We start from the raw sequence: 16505 nt of genomic DNA, 5'->3' as shown, positions 1-16505 counted from the left end.
GTAGATCTGAGCTCTATGAACATCTTGTTAGATTATAAGAAAAATTCTCATATTCTGACCTGAATTTAAAGCTAATGGAGATAATTCTAGGTTTCAGGAAGTTCACTTCTCAGTTCCTTACAGGCAAGCAGGAGCCTAGGACACTGGATGAGAAACTGATGTGACAGAGAGGTGGTTTGAGTCCCAGTTTCAGGTGGGCCCAAGCAGCAGAACTGGTCACACAGGAAGAAGTCTCAACAGGATGAAGCAATTAAGGCACTCATGTAAACCTCCAGCTTGTTCACGCCTCTGTTTTCTAACTCTGGAGGGAAGCCCTACATTAGGTATATGTTGCTGTGCAAAAAATTACTGCCAAACTTGGCAGTTTAAGTCAACATATACTTAGTATCTCACAGTCTCTGTGGGTCAGGAATTGGCATGGCTTACTTGGGTCCTCTGAATGATGATCTCTTACAAGGCTACAATTATATGAAGTTTCAACAACCCAAACCTACTAACCTAGATGCTAGCAGCATTCAGGCCTTGGTGGACTGTTTAACTGAGGGCCTCAGTCCCTTGCTGGCTGTTGGCTAGAGGCCTCCCTCAGTCCTTATCATGAGGATCTCTCCATACACAGATCACAACCTGGCAGCTGACTTCCTCAGAGCAAGAGAGAGAGCAAGATAGGTCACAAGGGGGAAACCAGAATCATCTTGAAACCTAATCTAAGTGACATCTCATCACTTTTGCCACTTTCCATTTGTTAGGTGCATGTTACTAGATACATTCGACTGTGGGGATTACACAATGATGTGAACACCAGGTGGCAAGAGTAATCGGGATATTTTAGTGTCTACTTAGCATAGTCCTTTTTTCCTAAGCTAGATGAGAGTGGTCCCTGTGGGACAGAGAAGGAGAGGGAGGATTCCTTCCTGGCAACGTGGGCCATGAGCTGTAACTGAAATGGGGAAGCTAGGCCCCTGGTGGCCTTGGGCACATCTACTGGGAGGGCAGCATCCAGAGTCTTCTGAAGGCCTGTCCTGGTGGAGTCCCTAGAGGTGGGTTCTACAGGCTTGTGAGAAATACCTGAATGCTTCCCTTCCCAGCTTCATGTTCAGTGATGCCACATTGGTAGGTTAGAGTTGGCCACGGTGGGAATATTTACAAAATGAACAAATGCTATTCACAGGGATTTTTTTTTCAGAGATCAGAGTATTCATTTTTTTAATACTTACCCATATACTACTGCATGGTCCCCTAACATTTCTCTTGTGTCCTGTGTCTGTGTCTGTCTTGCAGCTCTGGAGCTGAGGCTGAAGGATGGAGGCCACCGCTGTGAGGGGAGAGTGGAAGTGAAGCACCAAGGAGAATGGGGCACAGTGAATGATTACAAATGGAGCTTGGAAGAGGCAGCTGTGGTGTGCAGACAGCTGCAGTGTGGAGCTGCTGTTGGTTCTCCCCAAGGGGCTTATTTTGGACCACCACCTGGCCCCATTTGGTTGTCCTATGTTTACTGCCAAGGGACAGAGTCAGCTCTCAAGGAGTGTAGTCATCCTAGTATTACAGACTATCGCAATAATAACATTTCCTATGACGGGGATGCTGGAGCAGTCTGCTCAGGTAAGGCCTGTATGGTCTGGAAGAGGATCCCCGGCAGGAAAAACCTCAGTCTCATTCCTAGAATAACTATAAGAATATGGATCACAGCCTTTAGAACATACTTGGGTGAAGACTCCAGTCACACAGTGGTTCCTTGAACATTAAGTGCTCAAAGGAACATAAAGACTTGGTTGGCCCTGGAGAGAAAGGGTTCCAGACCCATTGGTCACTGGGCCCTTCAGTTCTCTGTGGTGAGTCACAGGAGGTGGGGAGGTGAGGTCAAGCATTTCATACAGGTACAACAGCTGGGTTGGGCCTCTATGAACTAGTTTCATCATGGTAGCTTTTTGTATCCTTTTATGAGATGGTCAGACAAGTGCAGCTACAAGAGGGGACATAGGAGTGGTACAGGCATATGTTTATTGTACTCTCAGGTCCTAGAGAGATAGAGTCACCATGTACAAGTGGGTACACAGAGGAGGTCCCAATAAAACAGGCTCAACCAAGCAGTGGGGACCCAAAAGAGGGAGTGAAGACCCACGAACAAGTGACAATATTGGGGGTCAGGGTGGAGTTACACAAGGAAAAGTCATGAGGGGATTTCACTGGTGTATTTGAATGTCACTAGGTCACATTCGGGGGAGGACAAGAAGGGGGATTTGTGGCAGGGGCTAGTGTTATCCCACTCATGCACCTGGGCACCTGGGTGGGGTGCTCACATCCTATTTGTGGGGATGCAGGAAAATCTGAAGTTTTAAATTTACAATACAGAAGCTGGAGCAAAACTAAGGGCAGTAAGGTTAAGAGAACCTAAAATGATACATAATAGGGCTCAATACTGTCTAAGTGTGTTTGACCTGAGCCAAGTTGGAAACTAGAATGTGATTGGGTGGGCACAGCATTTCCAGTTTTTATCAGAATGTTAGATGAATTGTCCAGGACATTAATCCCATCAGAATAGCTGGAACTGAGGAAGATATTATCAGATATCTCAGCAAATTCCACAACATAGATGTCTTAAGAAAGGAGCATTCCATCTGCTGGGATGGTGGGACAGGAGAGCCCTGAGAACATTTGCAGTAGGTCCCTAGCAGCCATAGCCAATCAGCTCTTTGGTGTTATGTTGGGGAAGATCACTGAAAAGTGATCTTTTCCAATCTCACCTTCAGCAGATCTTTAATGATGCTAGTTAAGGAGCCTGAAAAACAATTCTTTTCCTTTTTTAAAACTACTTTATTGAGGTATGATTGACATACAAAAAGCTGTACATAGTTAATATTTACAACTTGATGAGTTTGGAGATAAGTATACATCTGTGAAACCAGTACCACACCTATGCCATAAACCTATCCATCTCCTCAAAAGTTTTCTTTCACCCTCTTCATTATTACTATTAGAAATAATTATTTTCAAGGGGCATTTGAGTTTCAGTTGGAAATTCTTGTTTTAAGAAAATCTATTTTCTGACATTTCAGGTAATATTCCATATTGTTACATTGTCCTAATCACTTCCAACTGCAGATAAGCTTGTGAAACACAAAGGAAAGCCTTGCCTTATTTCAATAAACCAGCATCTGAGAAAAAATGGAGTGTGTGATGTTGGAACTTTGTTTGATATTGGAACTTCTAACGTTATCATTTTAAGAAAAGTGATGTCTTGATATTAATTCCAGTTAAGATACACTTAAGAATAGAGAGTTTGAGAGTGCTCTGACATTTAAACATTGATTGTGGCTTGTACTCCGTGACTCCCATTGCCCTAATTTAGGGTCTCACATATTTATGAACGGTTCTAGTTTTCTTCTATTAATCTCTTTGTCACCAGTTTCTTCCCACTGGTCTGTTTTTTTCTATATTTTCAGGAACATGTTTTAATGATGGGAAGGTGAGTCAAAGCGGTGGTGATGTAGCAGAGATAAGATTAGAATAGTATGTCTTTTCAATATTTTAATTGAAATTGAACTCGGAATTTCTTCCTCTCAATCTTAGGAGTTGGGTTTGGAAGAGAAATTTCAGCCTCTTTAGTGGATTGTTGGAAGTGACATACTGTGTTTAGGAGAAATCCAGAAGTAGAAACAATGACCTGAGAAGAATGTAGAGAAGCTTGTATGAAATACATAGAGGACTTCCAGGGGTTCAGGACAAAGATTTGGGAGGGGCTTCACAAGTTGATAAGGACTGTGGGGCTGAAGTACAAAATGGCGAGGGGATGAAAATGCAAGGACTGCAGGAGGGGAGGCTGGGATCAAGATCCATGTCGCCTAGTACATTCACCACAGCTTCTGTGTTACACTTCCTTCCTGCTCTCAATCTTTCCTTCCCTCTCTTCCTTTATCTTGATGTGGGAGTCATTTCTGAGCTCTGTGGAAGTGCTGGTATTTGAAGGTTGCAATTTTCTTGGTGGGAAGTTTTTATAATATGGATTTTATTTCCTTAACAAACATAGGACTGCTCAGATTTTCCTTTTTTTTTTTTTTGATATCAGTTTATGGTAAGTTGTGTTTTTCAAGTAATTAGTTTTCAAGGATTTAGTCCATTTTATATGAAAATTCATATTAGGGTAAAATTTAATATCTCATCTTTAAATGTTGGTAAGATCTATAATGACATTTCCATTTTCATTCCTGGTATTGTTAATTTGTTTTCTCCCTTTTTTTGGGATTAATTTTGCTACAGGACTATCAGTTTTATTATTCTTTTAAAAAAATATCACTGACTCTGTTGTTTTTCTTTATTGTACATTTCCTTTCTATTTCATTGATTTCTGTCTTCAGTTTTCATTCCTCTTTTTATTTTTTTTGCTTACAATTTGCTGTTATTTCTGTAGATTTTGGCTATGATACCTTAAATCATTTATGTTCATTTTTTTTCTATTCTAATGTAGGCATCAAGGAGGCATCAAGGCTCTAAATTTTCTTCTAAACACCAACTTACAGTCTGCTCATTTTGGTACTACATAATTTCTTTTGTATTTTATCATCATGGAATGTTTCTTCTTTTTCTTTGTATATACTCTTTGTTTTATAGTCTTACTTTGTGTGATACTAACATAGACACTACATCTTTGCATGGCATATCCTTTTGGCTCTAATATGTTTTTGTCTTTGTATTAAATGTATGTATGTTTTTGTAGATAGCATATAATTTCATTTAAATTTACCCAGTCTGTTCTTCTTGGTTTTATGTGAAGTGCTAAAATTATTTAAATTTAATGTAATTATTGATATGGTGGAGTTTAAGTCTACTAGCCTGCTATTCTATATTTTCTTTTTTTAAATTGAAGTATAGTTGATTTACAATGTTGTGTTAGCTTCAGGTGTACAACAAAGTGATTCACATACACACACACACAAACATATATATTCTTTTTCAGATTCTTTTCCCTTACAGATCATTACAAAGTATTGAGTATAGTTTTCTGTGGTATACAGTAGGTCCTTGTTGGTTATCTACTTTTTTTTTTTTTTTTTTTTAGATTTTTTTTTATTTTATTTTATTTTATTTTATTTTTTTGGGGGGTACACCAGGTTCAATCATCTGTTTTTATACACATATCCCCATATTCCCTCCCTTCCTTGACGCCCCCCCCTCGAGTCCCCCCCACCCTCCCTGCCCCAGTCCTCTAAGGCATCTTCCATCCTCGAGTTGGACTCCCTTTGTTATACAACAACTTCCCACTGACTATTTTACAGTTGGTAGTATATATATGTCTGTACTACTCTCCCGCTTCTTCTCAGTTTCCCCTTCACCCCCCGCCCCCTCCCATACCTCGAGTTCTCCAGTCCATTCCCTGTATCTGCTTCCCTGTTCTTGTCACTGAGTTCATCAGTACCATTTTTAGATTCCGTATATGTGAGTTAGCATACAATATTTGTCTTTCTCTTTCTGACTTACTTCACTCTGTATGACAGATTGTAGTTCTATCCACCTCATTACATATAGCTCCATCTCATCCCTTTTTATAGCTGAGTAATATTCCATTGTATATATATGCCACATCTTCTGTATCCATTCATTTGTTGATGGGCATTTAGGTTGCTTCCATGTCCTGGCTATTGTAAAGAGTGCTGCAATAAACATTATGGTACAAGTTTCTTTTGGGATTATGGTTTTCTTTGGGTATATGCCCAGGAGTGGGATGACTGGATCATATGGTAGTTCTATTTGTAGTTTTTTAAGGAACCTCCAAATTGTTTTCCATAGTGGCTGTACCAACTTACAGTCCCACCAACAGTGCAGGAGAGTTCCCTTTTCTCCACACCCTCTCCAACATTTGTTGTTTCCAGACTTTGTGATGATGGCCATTCTGATTGGTGTGAGGTGATACCTCATTGTGGCTTTGACTTGCATTTCTCTGATGATGAGTGATGTTGAGCATCTTTTCATGTGTTTGTTGGCCATCTGTATGTCTTCTTTGGAGAAATGTCTATTTAGGTCTTCTGCCCATTTGTGGATTGGGTTATTTGCTTTTTTGGTATGAAGCTGCATGAGCTGCTTGTATATTTTGGAGGTTAATCCTTTGTCCGTTGTTTCATAGGCAATTATTTTTTCCCATTCTGAGGGTTGCCTTTTAGTCTTGTTTATGGTTTCTTTTGCTGTGCAAAAGCTTTTAAGTTTCATGAGGTCCCATTCGTTTATTCTTGATTTTATTTCCATGATTCTAGGAGGTGGGTCAAAAAGGATGTTGCTTTGATGTATGTCAAAGAGTGTTCTGCCTATGTTTTCCTCTAGGAGTTTGATAGTGTCTGGCCTTATATGTAGGTCTTTAATCCATTTGGAGTTTATTTTTGTGTATGGTGTTAGGAAGTGTTCTAATTTCATTCTTTTACATGTTGCTGTCCAATTTTCCCAGCACCACTTATTGAAGAGGCTGTCTTTTTTCCATTGTATACTCGTGCCTCCTTTGTCAAAGATAAGGTGCCCATATGTGTTTGGGCTTACTTGTGAGTTCTCTATTCTGTTCCATTGATCTTCCTTTCTATTTTTGTGCCAGTACCATACTGTCTTGATCACTATGGCCTTGTAGTATAGTTTGAAGTCAGGAAGCCTGATTCCACCAACTCCATTTTTCCTTCTCAAGATTGCTTTGGCTATTCGGGGTCTTTTGCGTTTCCATACAAATCGTAAGATTTCTTGCTCTAGTTCTGTGAAAAATGCCATTGGTAATCTGATCGGGATTGCGTTAAATCTGTAAATTGCTTTGGGTAGGACAGTCATTTTCACGATGTTGATTCTTCCAATCCAGGAACATGGTATATCCCTCCATCTGTTTATGTCATCTTTGATTTCTTTCATCAATGTCTTAAAGTTTTCTGCATACAGATCTTTTGCCTCCTTAGGCAGGTTTATTCCTAGGTATTTTATTCTTTTGGTTGCAATGGTGAATGGGAGAGTTTCCTTAATTTCTCTTTCTGCTCTTCCGTTGTTAGTGTATAGGAATGCAAGAGATTTCTGTGCATTAATTTTGTATCCTGCTACTTTACTAAACTCATCAATGAGTGCTAGCAGTTTTCTGGTAGAGTCTTTAGGGTTTTCTATATATAGTATCATGTCATCTGCAAAGAGTGATAATTTTACTTCTTCTTTTCCAATTTGGATTCCTTTAATTTCTTTTTCTTCTCTGATTGCTGTGGCTAACACTTCCAAAACTATGTTGAATAACAGTGGTGAGAGTGGACACCCTTGTCTTGTTCCTGTTCTTAGAGGGAATTCTTCCAGTTTTTCTCCATTGAGAACAATGTTGGCTTTTGGTTTGTCATATATGGCTTTTATGATGTTGAGGTAATTTCCTTCTATGCCCATTTTCTGGAGAGCTTTTATCATAAATGGATGTTGAACTTTGTCAAAAGCTTTTTCTGCATCTATTGAAATGATCATATGGTTTTTATCCTTCAATTTGTTGATATGATGTATCACGTTGATTGATTTGCGTATATTGAAGAATCCTTGCATCCCAGGGATAAACCCCACTTGATCGTGGTGTATGATTTTTTTAATGTGCTGTTGCAGTCTGTTAGCTAGTATTTTGTTGAGGATTTTTGCATCTATATTCATCAGTGATATTGGTCTGTAGTTTTCTTTTTTTGTGACATCTTTGCCTGGTTTTGGTATCAGGGTGATGGTAGCCTCATAGAATGAGTTTGGGAGTGCTCCGCCTTCTGCAATATTTTGGAAGAGTTTGAGAAGGATAGGTGTTAACTCTTCTCGAAATGTTTGATAGAATTCGCCTGTGAATCCATCTGGTCCTGGGCTTTTGTGTGTTGGGAGATTTTTAATCACTGCCTCAATTTCTGTACTTGTGATTGGTCTGTTCATGGTTTCTATTTCTTCCTGGTTCAGTCTTGGAAGATTGTATTTTTCTAAGAATGTATCCATTTCTTCCAGGTTATCCAATTGATTGGCATATAGTTGCTTGTAGTAGTCTCTCATGATGTTTTGTATGTCTGAGGTGTCCGTTGTGACTTCTCCTTTTTCATTTCTAATTCTGTTGATTTGCATCTTCTCCCTTTTTTTCTTGATGAGTCTGGCTAATGGTTTATCAATTTTGTTAATCTTCTCAAAGAACCAGCTTTTAGTTTTATTTATTTTTCTTATGGTTTCTTTCCTTTCTTTTTCATTTATTTCTGCTCTGATCTTTACGATTTCTTTCCTTCTGCTCCCTTTGGGGTTTCTTTGTTCTTCTTTCTCTAGTTGTTTGAGGTGTAAGGTTAGGTTGTTTATTCGATCATTTTCTTGTTTCTTAAGGTAGGACTGTATTGCTATAAACTTCCCTCTTAGAACTGCTTTTGCTGCGTCCCATAGGTTTTGGGTTGTTGTGTTTTCGTTGTCATTTGTTTCTAGATACTTTTTGATTTCCTCTTTGATTTCTGTAGTGATTCCTTGGTTGTTTAATAGTGAATTGTTTAGCCTCCATGTGTTTGTATTTTTTGCAGTTTTTTTCCTGTAATTGATATCTAGTCTCATGGCGTTGTGGTCTGAGAAGATGCTTGATATGATTTCAATTTTCTTGAATTTGCTGAGGTTTGATTTGTGACCCAAGATGTGATCTATCCTGGAAAATGTTCCGTGTGCACTTGAGAAGAAAGTGTAGTCTGTCGTTTTTGGATGGAATGTCCTATAAATATCAATTAAGTCGAGATGGTCTAATGTGTCATTTAAAGCTTGTGTGTCTTTATTTATTTTCTGTTTGGATGATCTGTCCATTGATGTAAGTGGGGTGTTCAAGTCTCCCACTATAATTGTGTTACTGTCGATGTCCCCTTTTATAGCTGTTAGCATTTGCCTTATGTATTGAGGTGCTCCTATATTGGGGGCATAGATATTTACCATTGTGATATGTTCTTCTTGGATGGATCCCTTGATCATTATGTAGTGCCCTTTCTTGTCTCTTTTAATAGTCTTTACTTTCAAGTCTAATTTGTCTGATATGAGTATTGCTACTCCAGCTTTCTTTTGACTTCCATTTGCATGGAATATCTTTTTCCATCCCTTCACTTTCAGTCTATATGTATCCCTTGGTCTGAAGTGGGTTTCTTGTAGGCAGCATATAGAAGGGTCTTCTTTTTGTATCCATTCAGCCAGTCTGTGTCTTTTGGTTGGAGCATTTAATCCATTTACATTTAAAGTGATTATTGACATGTGTGTTCCAATGACCATTTTCTTAATTGTTTTGGGTTTGTATTTGTAGGTGTTTTCCTTTTCTTGTGTTTCCTACTTAGAGAAGTTCCTTTAGCACTTGTTGTAAGGCTGGTTTGGTGGTGCTGAATTCTCTTAACTTTTGCTTGTCTGGAAAGCTTTTGATTTCTCCCTCAAATCTGAATGAGATTCTTGCTGGGTAAAGTATTCTTGGCTGTAGGTTTCTCTCTTTCAGGACTTTCAGTATATCCTGCCATTCCCTTCTGGCCTGCAGAGTTTCTGTGGAAAGGTCAGCTGTTATCCTGATGGGTTTTCCCTTATATGTTGTTTGTTGCTTTTCTCTTGCTGCTTTTAATATTTTTTCTTTGTGTTGAATTGTCGTTAGTTTGATTAATATGTGTCTTGGTGTATTTCTCCTTGGGTTTATTCTGTATGGGACTCTCTGTGCTTCTTGGACTTGGTTCATTATTTCCTTTCCCATGTTGGGGAAGTTTTCCACTAGAACCTCTTCAAATATTTTCTCAGACCCTTTCTTGTTTTCTTCTTCTTCTGGGATGCCTATAATTCGAATGTTGGTACGTTTAAGGTTATCACTGAGGTCTCTGAGGCTGTCTTCTAGTCTTTTTATTTTTTTATCTTTTTCCTGCTCTGTGGCGTTTATTTCTTCCATTCTATCTTCCAACTCACTTATTCGTTCTTCTGCCTCAGTCATTCTGCTGGTTAGAGCATCTAGAGTATTTTTAATTTCAGTTATTTTGTTATCCATTGCTGTTTGTTTTTCTGAGTTCTTATGAACTGTTTCTTGTACTTTCTCTAATTTGTTATCGAGATTTTGTATCATTTTTACTATCATTACTCTAAATTCTTTTTCAGGCATTTTTCCTATTTCCTCCTCATTTATTTGGTCTTGTGGGTTTTTTTCCTGCTCCTTTGCCTGCATGGTGTTTCTTTGTTTCCTCATGGTTGTCCAAGTTTTTGGGGTTGCTTGTCCTGGTGATAGAGGTGTTTATAGAAGACTGTCCAAGCCTCAGACTAATGTCCAAGTATTGGATTAGACGAATATTCAGTCGGCTATGTCAGGTTCTCCGCAGCCCTTTCCGGTGTCCGAGGCCGTCTGCTGGTGTTCAGCTGGTTCTCTGTGGGAATGACTGTGTCCTTCCGTGCATTCCCATTGCATCTGTGGAGAGGGATGCACTCCATGTCTCTCTACTTCGCCGCCATCTTTTTCTCCCCTGGTTATCTACTTTAATAAGACATAAGTATTTGTTAATCCCAAGCTCCTAATTTATCCCTCCCCCTTTCCCTCTTTGGTAACCATAATTTTTTTCTCTGCCTGTGGGTCTATTTCTTTTTGAATATAAGTTCATTTGTATCATTTTTTAAAGATTCTACATATAAGTGATATCATATGATATTTGTCTTTCTCTGTTTGACTTACTTCACTTAGTATGGTAATCCCTAGGTCCATCCATGTACTGCAGATGACATTATTTCATTCTTCTTTGTGGATGAGTAATATTCCATTGCATATATATACCACAGTTTATCCATTCACCTGTCAATGGACATTGAGATTGCTTCCATGTCTTGGCTATTGTAAATAGTGCTGCAATGAACATTGGGGTGCATGTGTCTTTTTGAATTGTGGTTTTCTCCAGATATATGCCCAGGAGTAGGGTTGCAGGATAATATGATAGCTCTGTTTTTAGTTTTTAAAGGAATCTCCATATTGTTCTCCATAGTGGTTGCATCAATTTACATTCCCACCAGCAGTGCAGGAAAGTTCTTTTTTCTCCACACCCTCTGAAGCATGTTTTATTTGTAGACTTTTTGATAATGGCCATTCTGACCAGTGAGATGATACCTCATTGCAGTTTTGATTTGCATTTCTCTAATAATTAGTGATGTTGCACATCTTTTCATGTGTCTTTTGGTCATCTGTGTGTCTTCTTTGGAGAAATGTCTTGATCTTCTGTCCATTTTTGATTGTTTGTTTTCTTTTAAATATTGAGCTGTATGAGGTGTTTGTATATTTTGGAGATTAAACCCATGTCAATTGCATTATTTGTAAATATTTCCTCCCATTCTGTGGGTTGCCTTTTTCTGTTTGTTTGTTTATGGTTTCCTTTGCTGTGCAAAAGCTTTTAAGTTTAATTAGGTCCCATGTTTTTTTCAAATTTTCATTACTTTAGGAGATGGATCCAATAAGATATTGCTGGGATTTATGCCAATGAGTGTTCTGCCTTTGTTTTCCTCTAGGACTTTTATTGTGTCTGATCTTACATTTAGGTCTTTAATCCCCTGTGAGTTGATTTTTGTGTATTGTGTTAGAGAATATTCTAGTTTCATTCTTTTACATGTAGCTGTCCAGTTTTCCCAGAGCCAGTTTTTAAAAAATATTTATTTTATTTATTTATTTTGGTTGTGCTAGGTCTTAGTTGCAGCTCATGGCCTCCTTAGTTGTGGCTTACAGGCTCTCCAGTTGTGGCATGTGATCTCTTAGTTGTGGCATGCATGTGGGATCTAGTTCCCTTACCAAAGATCAAACCTGTGTCCCTTGCACTGGAAGGGGGATTCTTAACCACTGTGCCACCAGGGAACTCCCTGTTAATAATTTTTAATCACCATGTTTCTGCAAAATATTGTTGCAAATTTATATCCTTTCCCACAGGGCAGCTTTCATGTAAAAGAAGACAGTCTTTTGTTTCAACTAGTTATTGAAGACACTGTCTTTTCTCTAGTGTATAGTCTTGCCTCCCTTGTTGAAGATTGACTAGAGGTGTGTAGGCTTATTTCTGGGTTTCCTATCCTCTTCCATTGATCTACATTTCTGTCTTCATGCCAGTACTGTACTGTTTTGATTACTGTAGCTTTGTAGTATTGTCTGAAGTCAGGAAGCCTTATTCCTCCAGCTCCATTTTTCTTTCTCAAGATTGTTTTGGCTATTCAGGGTCTTTTGTGTTTCCATATGAATTTAAAATATTTTGTTTTAGTTCTGTGAAAAATGCCATTGGTAATTTCCTAGGGATTGCATTGAATCTGTAGATTGCCTTGGGTAGTATGGTCATTTTAACAATATTGATTCTTTCTATCCAAGAACATGGTATATCTTTCCATCTGTTTGTGTCATGTTTGATTTCTTTCACCAGCATCTTATAGTTTTCAGAATACAGTTCTTTTGCTTCCTTGGGTAGGTTTATTCCTAGGTATTTTATTCTTGATGCAATGGTAAATGGGGTTGTTTCCTTAATTTCTCTTTCTGATATTTCACTGTTAGTGTATAGAAATGCAACAGATTTCTGTACATCAATTTTGTATCATGCAACTTCATTGACTTCATTGATGAGCTCTAGTAGTTTTCTGATAATGTCTTTAGGATTTTCTATGTATAGTATCATGACATCTACAAACAGTGACAGTTTTACTTCCTCTTTTCCAATTTGGATTCCTTTTATTTCTTTTTCTTCTCTGATTGCTGTTGCTAGGACTACCAAAACTGTGTTGAATAAGAGTGGCAAGAGTAGACATCCTTGCCTTATTCCTAATCTTAGAGGAAATGTTTAAGCTTTTTACCTTTGAGTATGATGTTAGCTGTTGGGTTTGTCATATATGGACTTTATTATGTTGAATTAGGTTCTCTCTATGCCCACTTTCTAGAGAGTTTTATCATAAATAGATGTTGAATTTTGTCAGAAGTTTTTCTGCATCTATTGAGATGATTATATGGTTTTTACTCTTTAATTTGTTAATGTGGTGTATCACATTGATTGTTTTGTGAATGTTGAAAAATTCTTGCATTCCTGGGATAAATCCCCACTTTGATCATTGTGTGTGATCCTATTAATGTATTGTTGGATTTGGTTTGATAGTATGTTTTTTTAGGATTTTTGCATCTATGTTCATGTTTATCAGTGATATTGACTGGTCTTTTTTTTTGTGGTATCTTTTTCTGGTCTTATTATAAGGATGATGGTGGCCTCATAGTATGTGTTTGGAAGTGTTCCCTCTGCTATAATTTTTTGGCATAGTTTCAGAAGGATAGGTGTTAACTCTTCTCTAAATGTTTGACAGAATTCACCTGTGAAGCCATCTGGTCCTGGACTTTTGTTTTTTGGAAGATTTTTAATCACAGTTTCAATTTCAGTACTTGTGATGGTCTGTTCATATTTTCTATTTCTTCTTGGGAGATTGTGCCTTTCTAAGAATTTGTCCATTTCTTCTAGGTTGTCCATTTTATTGGCATATATTTGCTTGTAGTATTCTCTTATGATTCTTTGTATTTCTGTGGTGTTGATTGTAACTTCTCCTTTATAATTTCTGATTTTATTGAATTAAGTCCTCTCCTTTTTTTTTCTTGATGAGTATGGCTAAAGGCTTACCAATTTTGTTTATTTTTTCAAAGAACCAGTTTTAGTTTCATTGATCTTTGCTATTGTTTTCTTCATCTCTATTTCATTTATTTCTGCTCTGATTTTTATGATTTCTTTCCTTATACTAACTTTAGGTTTTGTTTGTTCTTTCTCTAGTTGCTTTAGTTGTAAGTTTTGGTTGTTCATATGAGATTTTTCTTATTTCCTGAGGTAAGCTTGTATTGTATTGCTATAAACTATCCTCTAAGAACTGCTTTTGCTGCATCCCATAAGTTTGAATCATTGTGTTTTCATTGTAATTTGTCTCTAGGTATTTTTTGATTTCCTCTTTGATTTCTTTAGCGATTTTTTCATTATTTACTAGCATATTGTTTAGCCTTTTTGTGTTCGTCTTTTCTGCAGTTTTTTTTTCTTGTAGTTGATTTCTAATCTCATAGCATTGTGGTTGGAAAAGATGCTTGATATGATTTCAATTTTCTTAAAGTTACTGAGGCTTGCTTTGTGGCCCAGCATGTGATCTATCCTGGAGAACTTCCATGTACACTTGAAAAGAATGTGTTGCTTTCAGATGGAATGCTCTGTAAACATCCATTAAGTCCATCTGGTCTAATGGGTCATTTAAGACATGTGTTTCCTTATTGATTTTCTGTCCAGATGATTTGTCCATTGATGTAAGTGGGGTGTTAAAGTTCCCCACTATTATTTTGTTAATGACAATTTCTTACTTAATGGCTGGTAGTATTTGTCATATATTGAGGTGCTCCTATGTTTGGCACATATATTTTTACAATTGCTACATCTTTTTCTTGGATCGATCCCTTGATCTTCATGCAGTGTCCTTTGTCTCTTGTAACAGCCTTTATTTTAGAGTTTATTTTGTCTTATATGGGTATTGCTACTCCAGCTTTCTTTTGATATCCAGTTGCATGGAATACCTTTTCCATCCTCTCATTTTCAGACTCTTTGTGTCCCTAGATCTGAAGTAGGTCTAATGTAGACAGCATATATGTGGGTTTATTTTTGTATCCATCCAGCCAGTCTATGTCTTTTGGTTGAAGCACTGAAATTGTTTACATTTAAGGTAATTACAGATATGTATGTTCTTACTGACATCTTGTTAATTGCTTTGGATTTGTTTTTGTAGGTCTTTTTTCTTCCCTTCCTCTTTTGTTCTATTCTTTTGTAATATGATGACTATCTTTAGCATTGTGTTTGGATTCCTTTTTCGTTTTTGTGTGAATATCTATTATAGATTTCTGCTTTGTGGTTACCATGAGGTTTTGATATAGCAATCTATATGTATATATACATGATTGTTTTAAGTTGCTGGTCTCTTAATTTCCAATATCTTGCATTTTTACTCTTCTCACGATTGCTGGTTTTGATCTCATATTTGTGTGTGGATGATTTCCTACCTTTACTGTATGTTTGCCTTTACCAATGAGCTTTCCCATTTGTAATTTTCTTGATTCTTCTTTGACCTTTTTTTTTCCTAAGTAGAGAAGTTCCTTTAGCATTTGTTCTAAAGCTGGTTTGGTGGTGCTGAATTCTCTTAGCTTTTGCTTGTCTGTAATGCTTTTGATTTCTCCATCAAATCTGAATGAGAGCCTTGCTGGGTAGAATATTCTTGGTTGTATGTTTTCCCCTTTTATCACTTTAAATATATCCTGCCAATCCCTTCTGACATGCAGAGTTTCTGCTGAAAAATCAGCAGATAAACTTATGGGGATTCCCTTGTATGTTATGTATTACTTTACCCTTGCTGCTTTTAGTATTTTGTCTTTAATTTTTGTCAATTTGATTAATATGTGTCTTGGCATGTTCCTCCTTGGGTTTGTCCTGTATGGGACTCTGTGCTTCCTGGACTTCAGTGACTATTTTCCTTTCCATGTTAGGGAAGCTTTCAGCTATTATTTCTTCAAATATTTTCTCAGGCCCTTTTTCTCTCTTCTCCTTCTGGGACCCCTCAATGTGAATGTTTGTGCATTTAATGTTGTCCCAGAGGTCTCTTAAACTGTCCTCATTTCTTTTCATTCTTTTTTCTTTTTTCTGTTCAACAGCAGTGATTTCCACTATTCTGTCTTCCAGCTCACTTATCTGTTCTTCTGCCTCATTTATTATGCTATTGATTCCTTTTAGTGTATCTTTCATTTCCAGTTTTATTTTCCAGTTTGTGAGTCACTCTCTTGGTGGGTATGGAATTTGATTGTATTGCAGATGTGCCCCTCCTACAATCTCATGGCTTCCTCTTTGTCTCTGGATGTAGAATATCTTTTTTGGTAGGTTACAGTCTTTTTGTTAATGGTTGTTCAGCAGTTAGTTGTGATTTTGGTATTTTCATGACATGAGGTGAGCTCAAGTCCTTCTATTCTGCTATCTTGTCTCCCACACAGAAAGACAAGATATTATGTCACTTAACAAATAATATAAGACCTTACTATAGTATGTTTCCATTTAACTGTTCTTGTCATTTGTGCTATTGTTGTTATACATTTTCCTTATAAATTTTTTTTATAAATTTTATATGTTGCTCTTATTTTTGCCTTAAATACTCTATTATTTCAAAAATGAGCAAAAGCTTTTATATTTACTCAGAGAATTATCATTTAGAGCAGTCTTTATAGCTTTGGGTAGATCTAAGTTTCCATCTGTTATCATTTTCCTTTAGCTTGAAGATCTTTCTGTAACATTTTTGTGTAGCAATGATCTGGTGGTCTCAAATTCTATCATCTTTTATTTATCTGAAAACATTTTAGCTTTTATTCATTTTTGAAAGGTATTTATTTTCACAGGTGACTGAATTTTAGGTTAGAAAATTTCCCCACAGTACTTTTAACATTGTCATATGGCTAGCATTGCCTCTAAGAAATAGTAATACTTATCTTTGTCCCCTTCTATATAATGTATCAATATTTCCCGGCT

The 16505-nt window shown here is 37.1% G+C and overlaps 1 protein-coding gene across 1 annotated transcript in view; it reads left to right on the top strand.

Moving 5' to 3' along the window:
* Nucleotides 1-926: 926 nt before the first annotated feature.
* The window catches only part of LOC130834045 (uncharacterized), a 491328-nt gene continuing 475749 nt past the window's right edge, over nt 927-16505 (top strand). The window contains 2 exon segments of the mRNA XM_057704144.1: nt 927-933; nt 1279-1599. Coding sequence (XP_057560127.1) covers nt 927-933; nt 1279-1599 — 328 coding nt within the window.

The sequence above is a fragment of the Hippopotamus amphibius genome, chromosome 12, assembly GCF_030028045.1.
Source record: "Hippopotamus amphibius kiboko isolate mHipAmp2 chromosome 12, mHipAmp2.hap2, whole genome shotgun sequence".
In the NCBI taxonomy this organism is placed as follows: domain Eukaryota; kingdom Metazoa; phylum Chordata; class Mammalia; order Artiodactyla; family Hippopotamidae; genus Hippopotamus; species Hippopotamus amphibius.
This window is presented reverse-complemented; position numbering and strand designations above follow the sequence as displayed.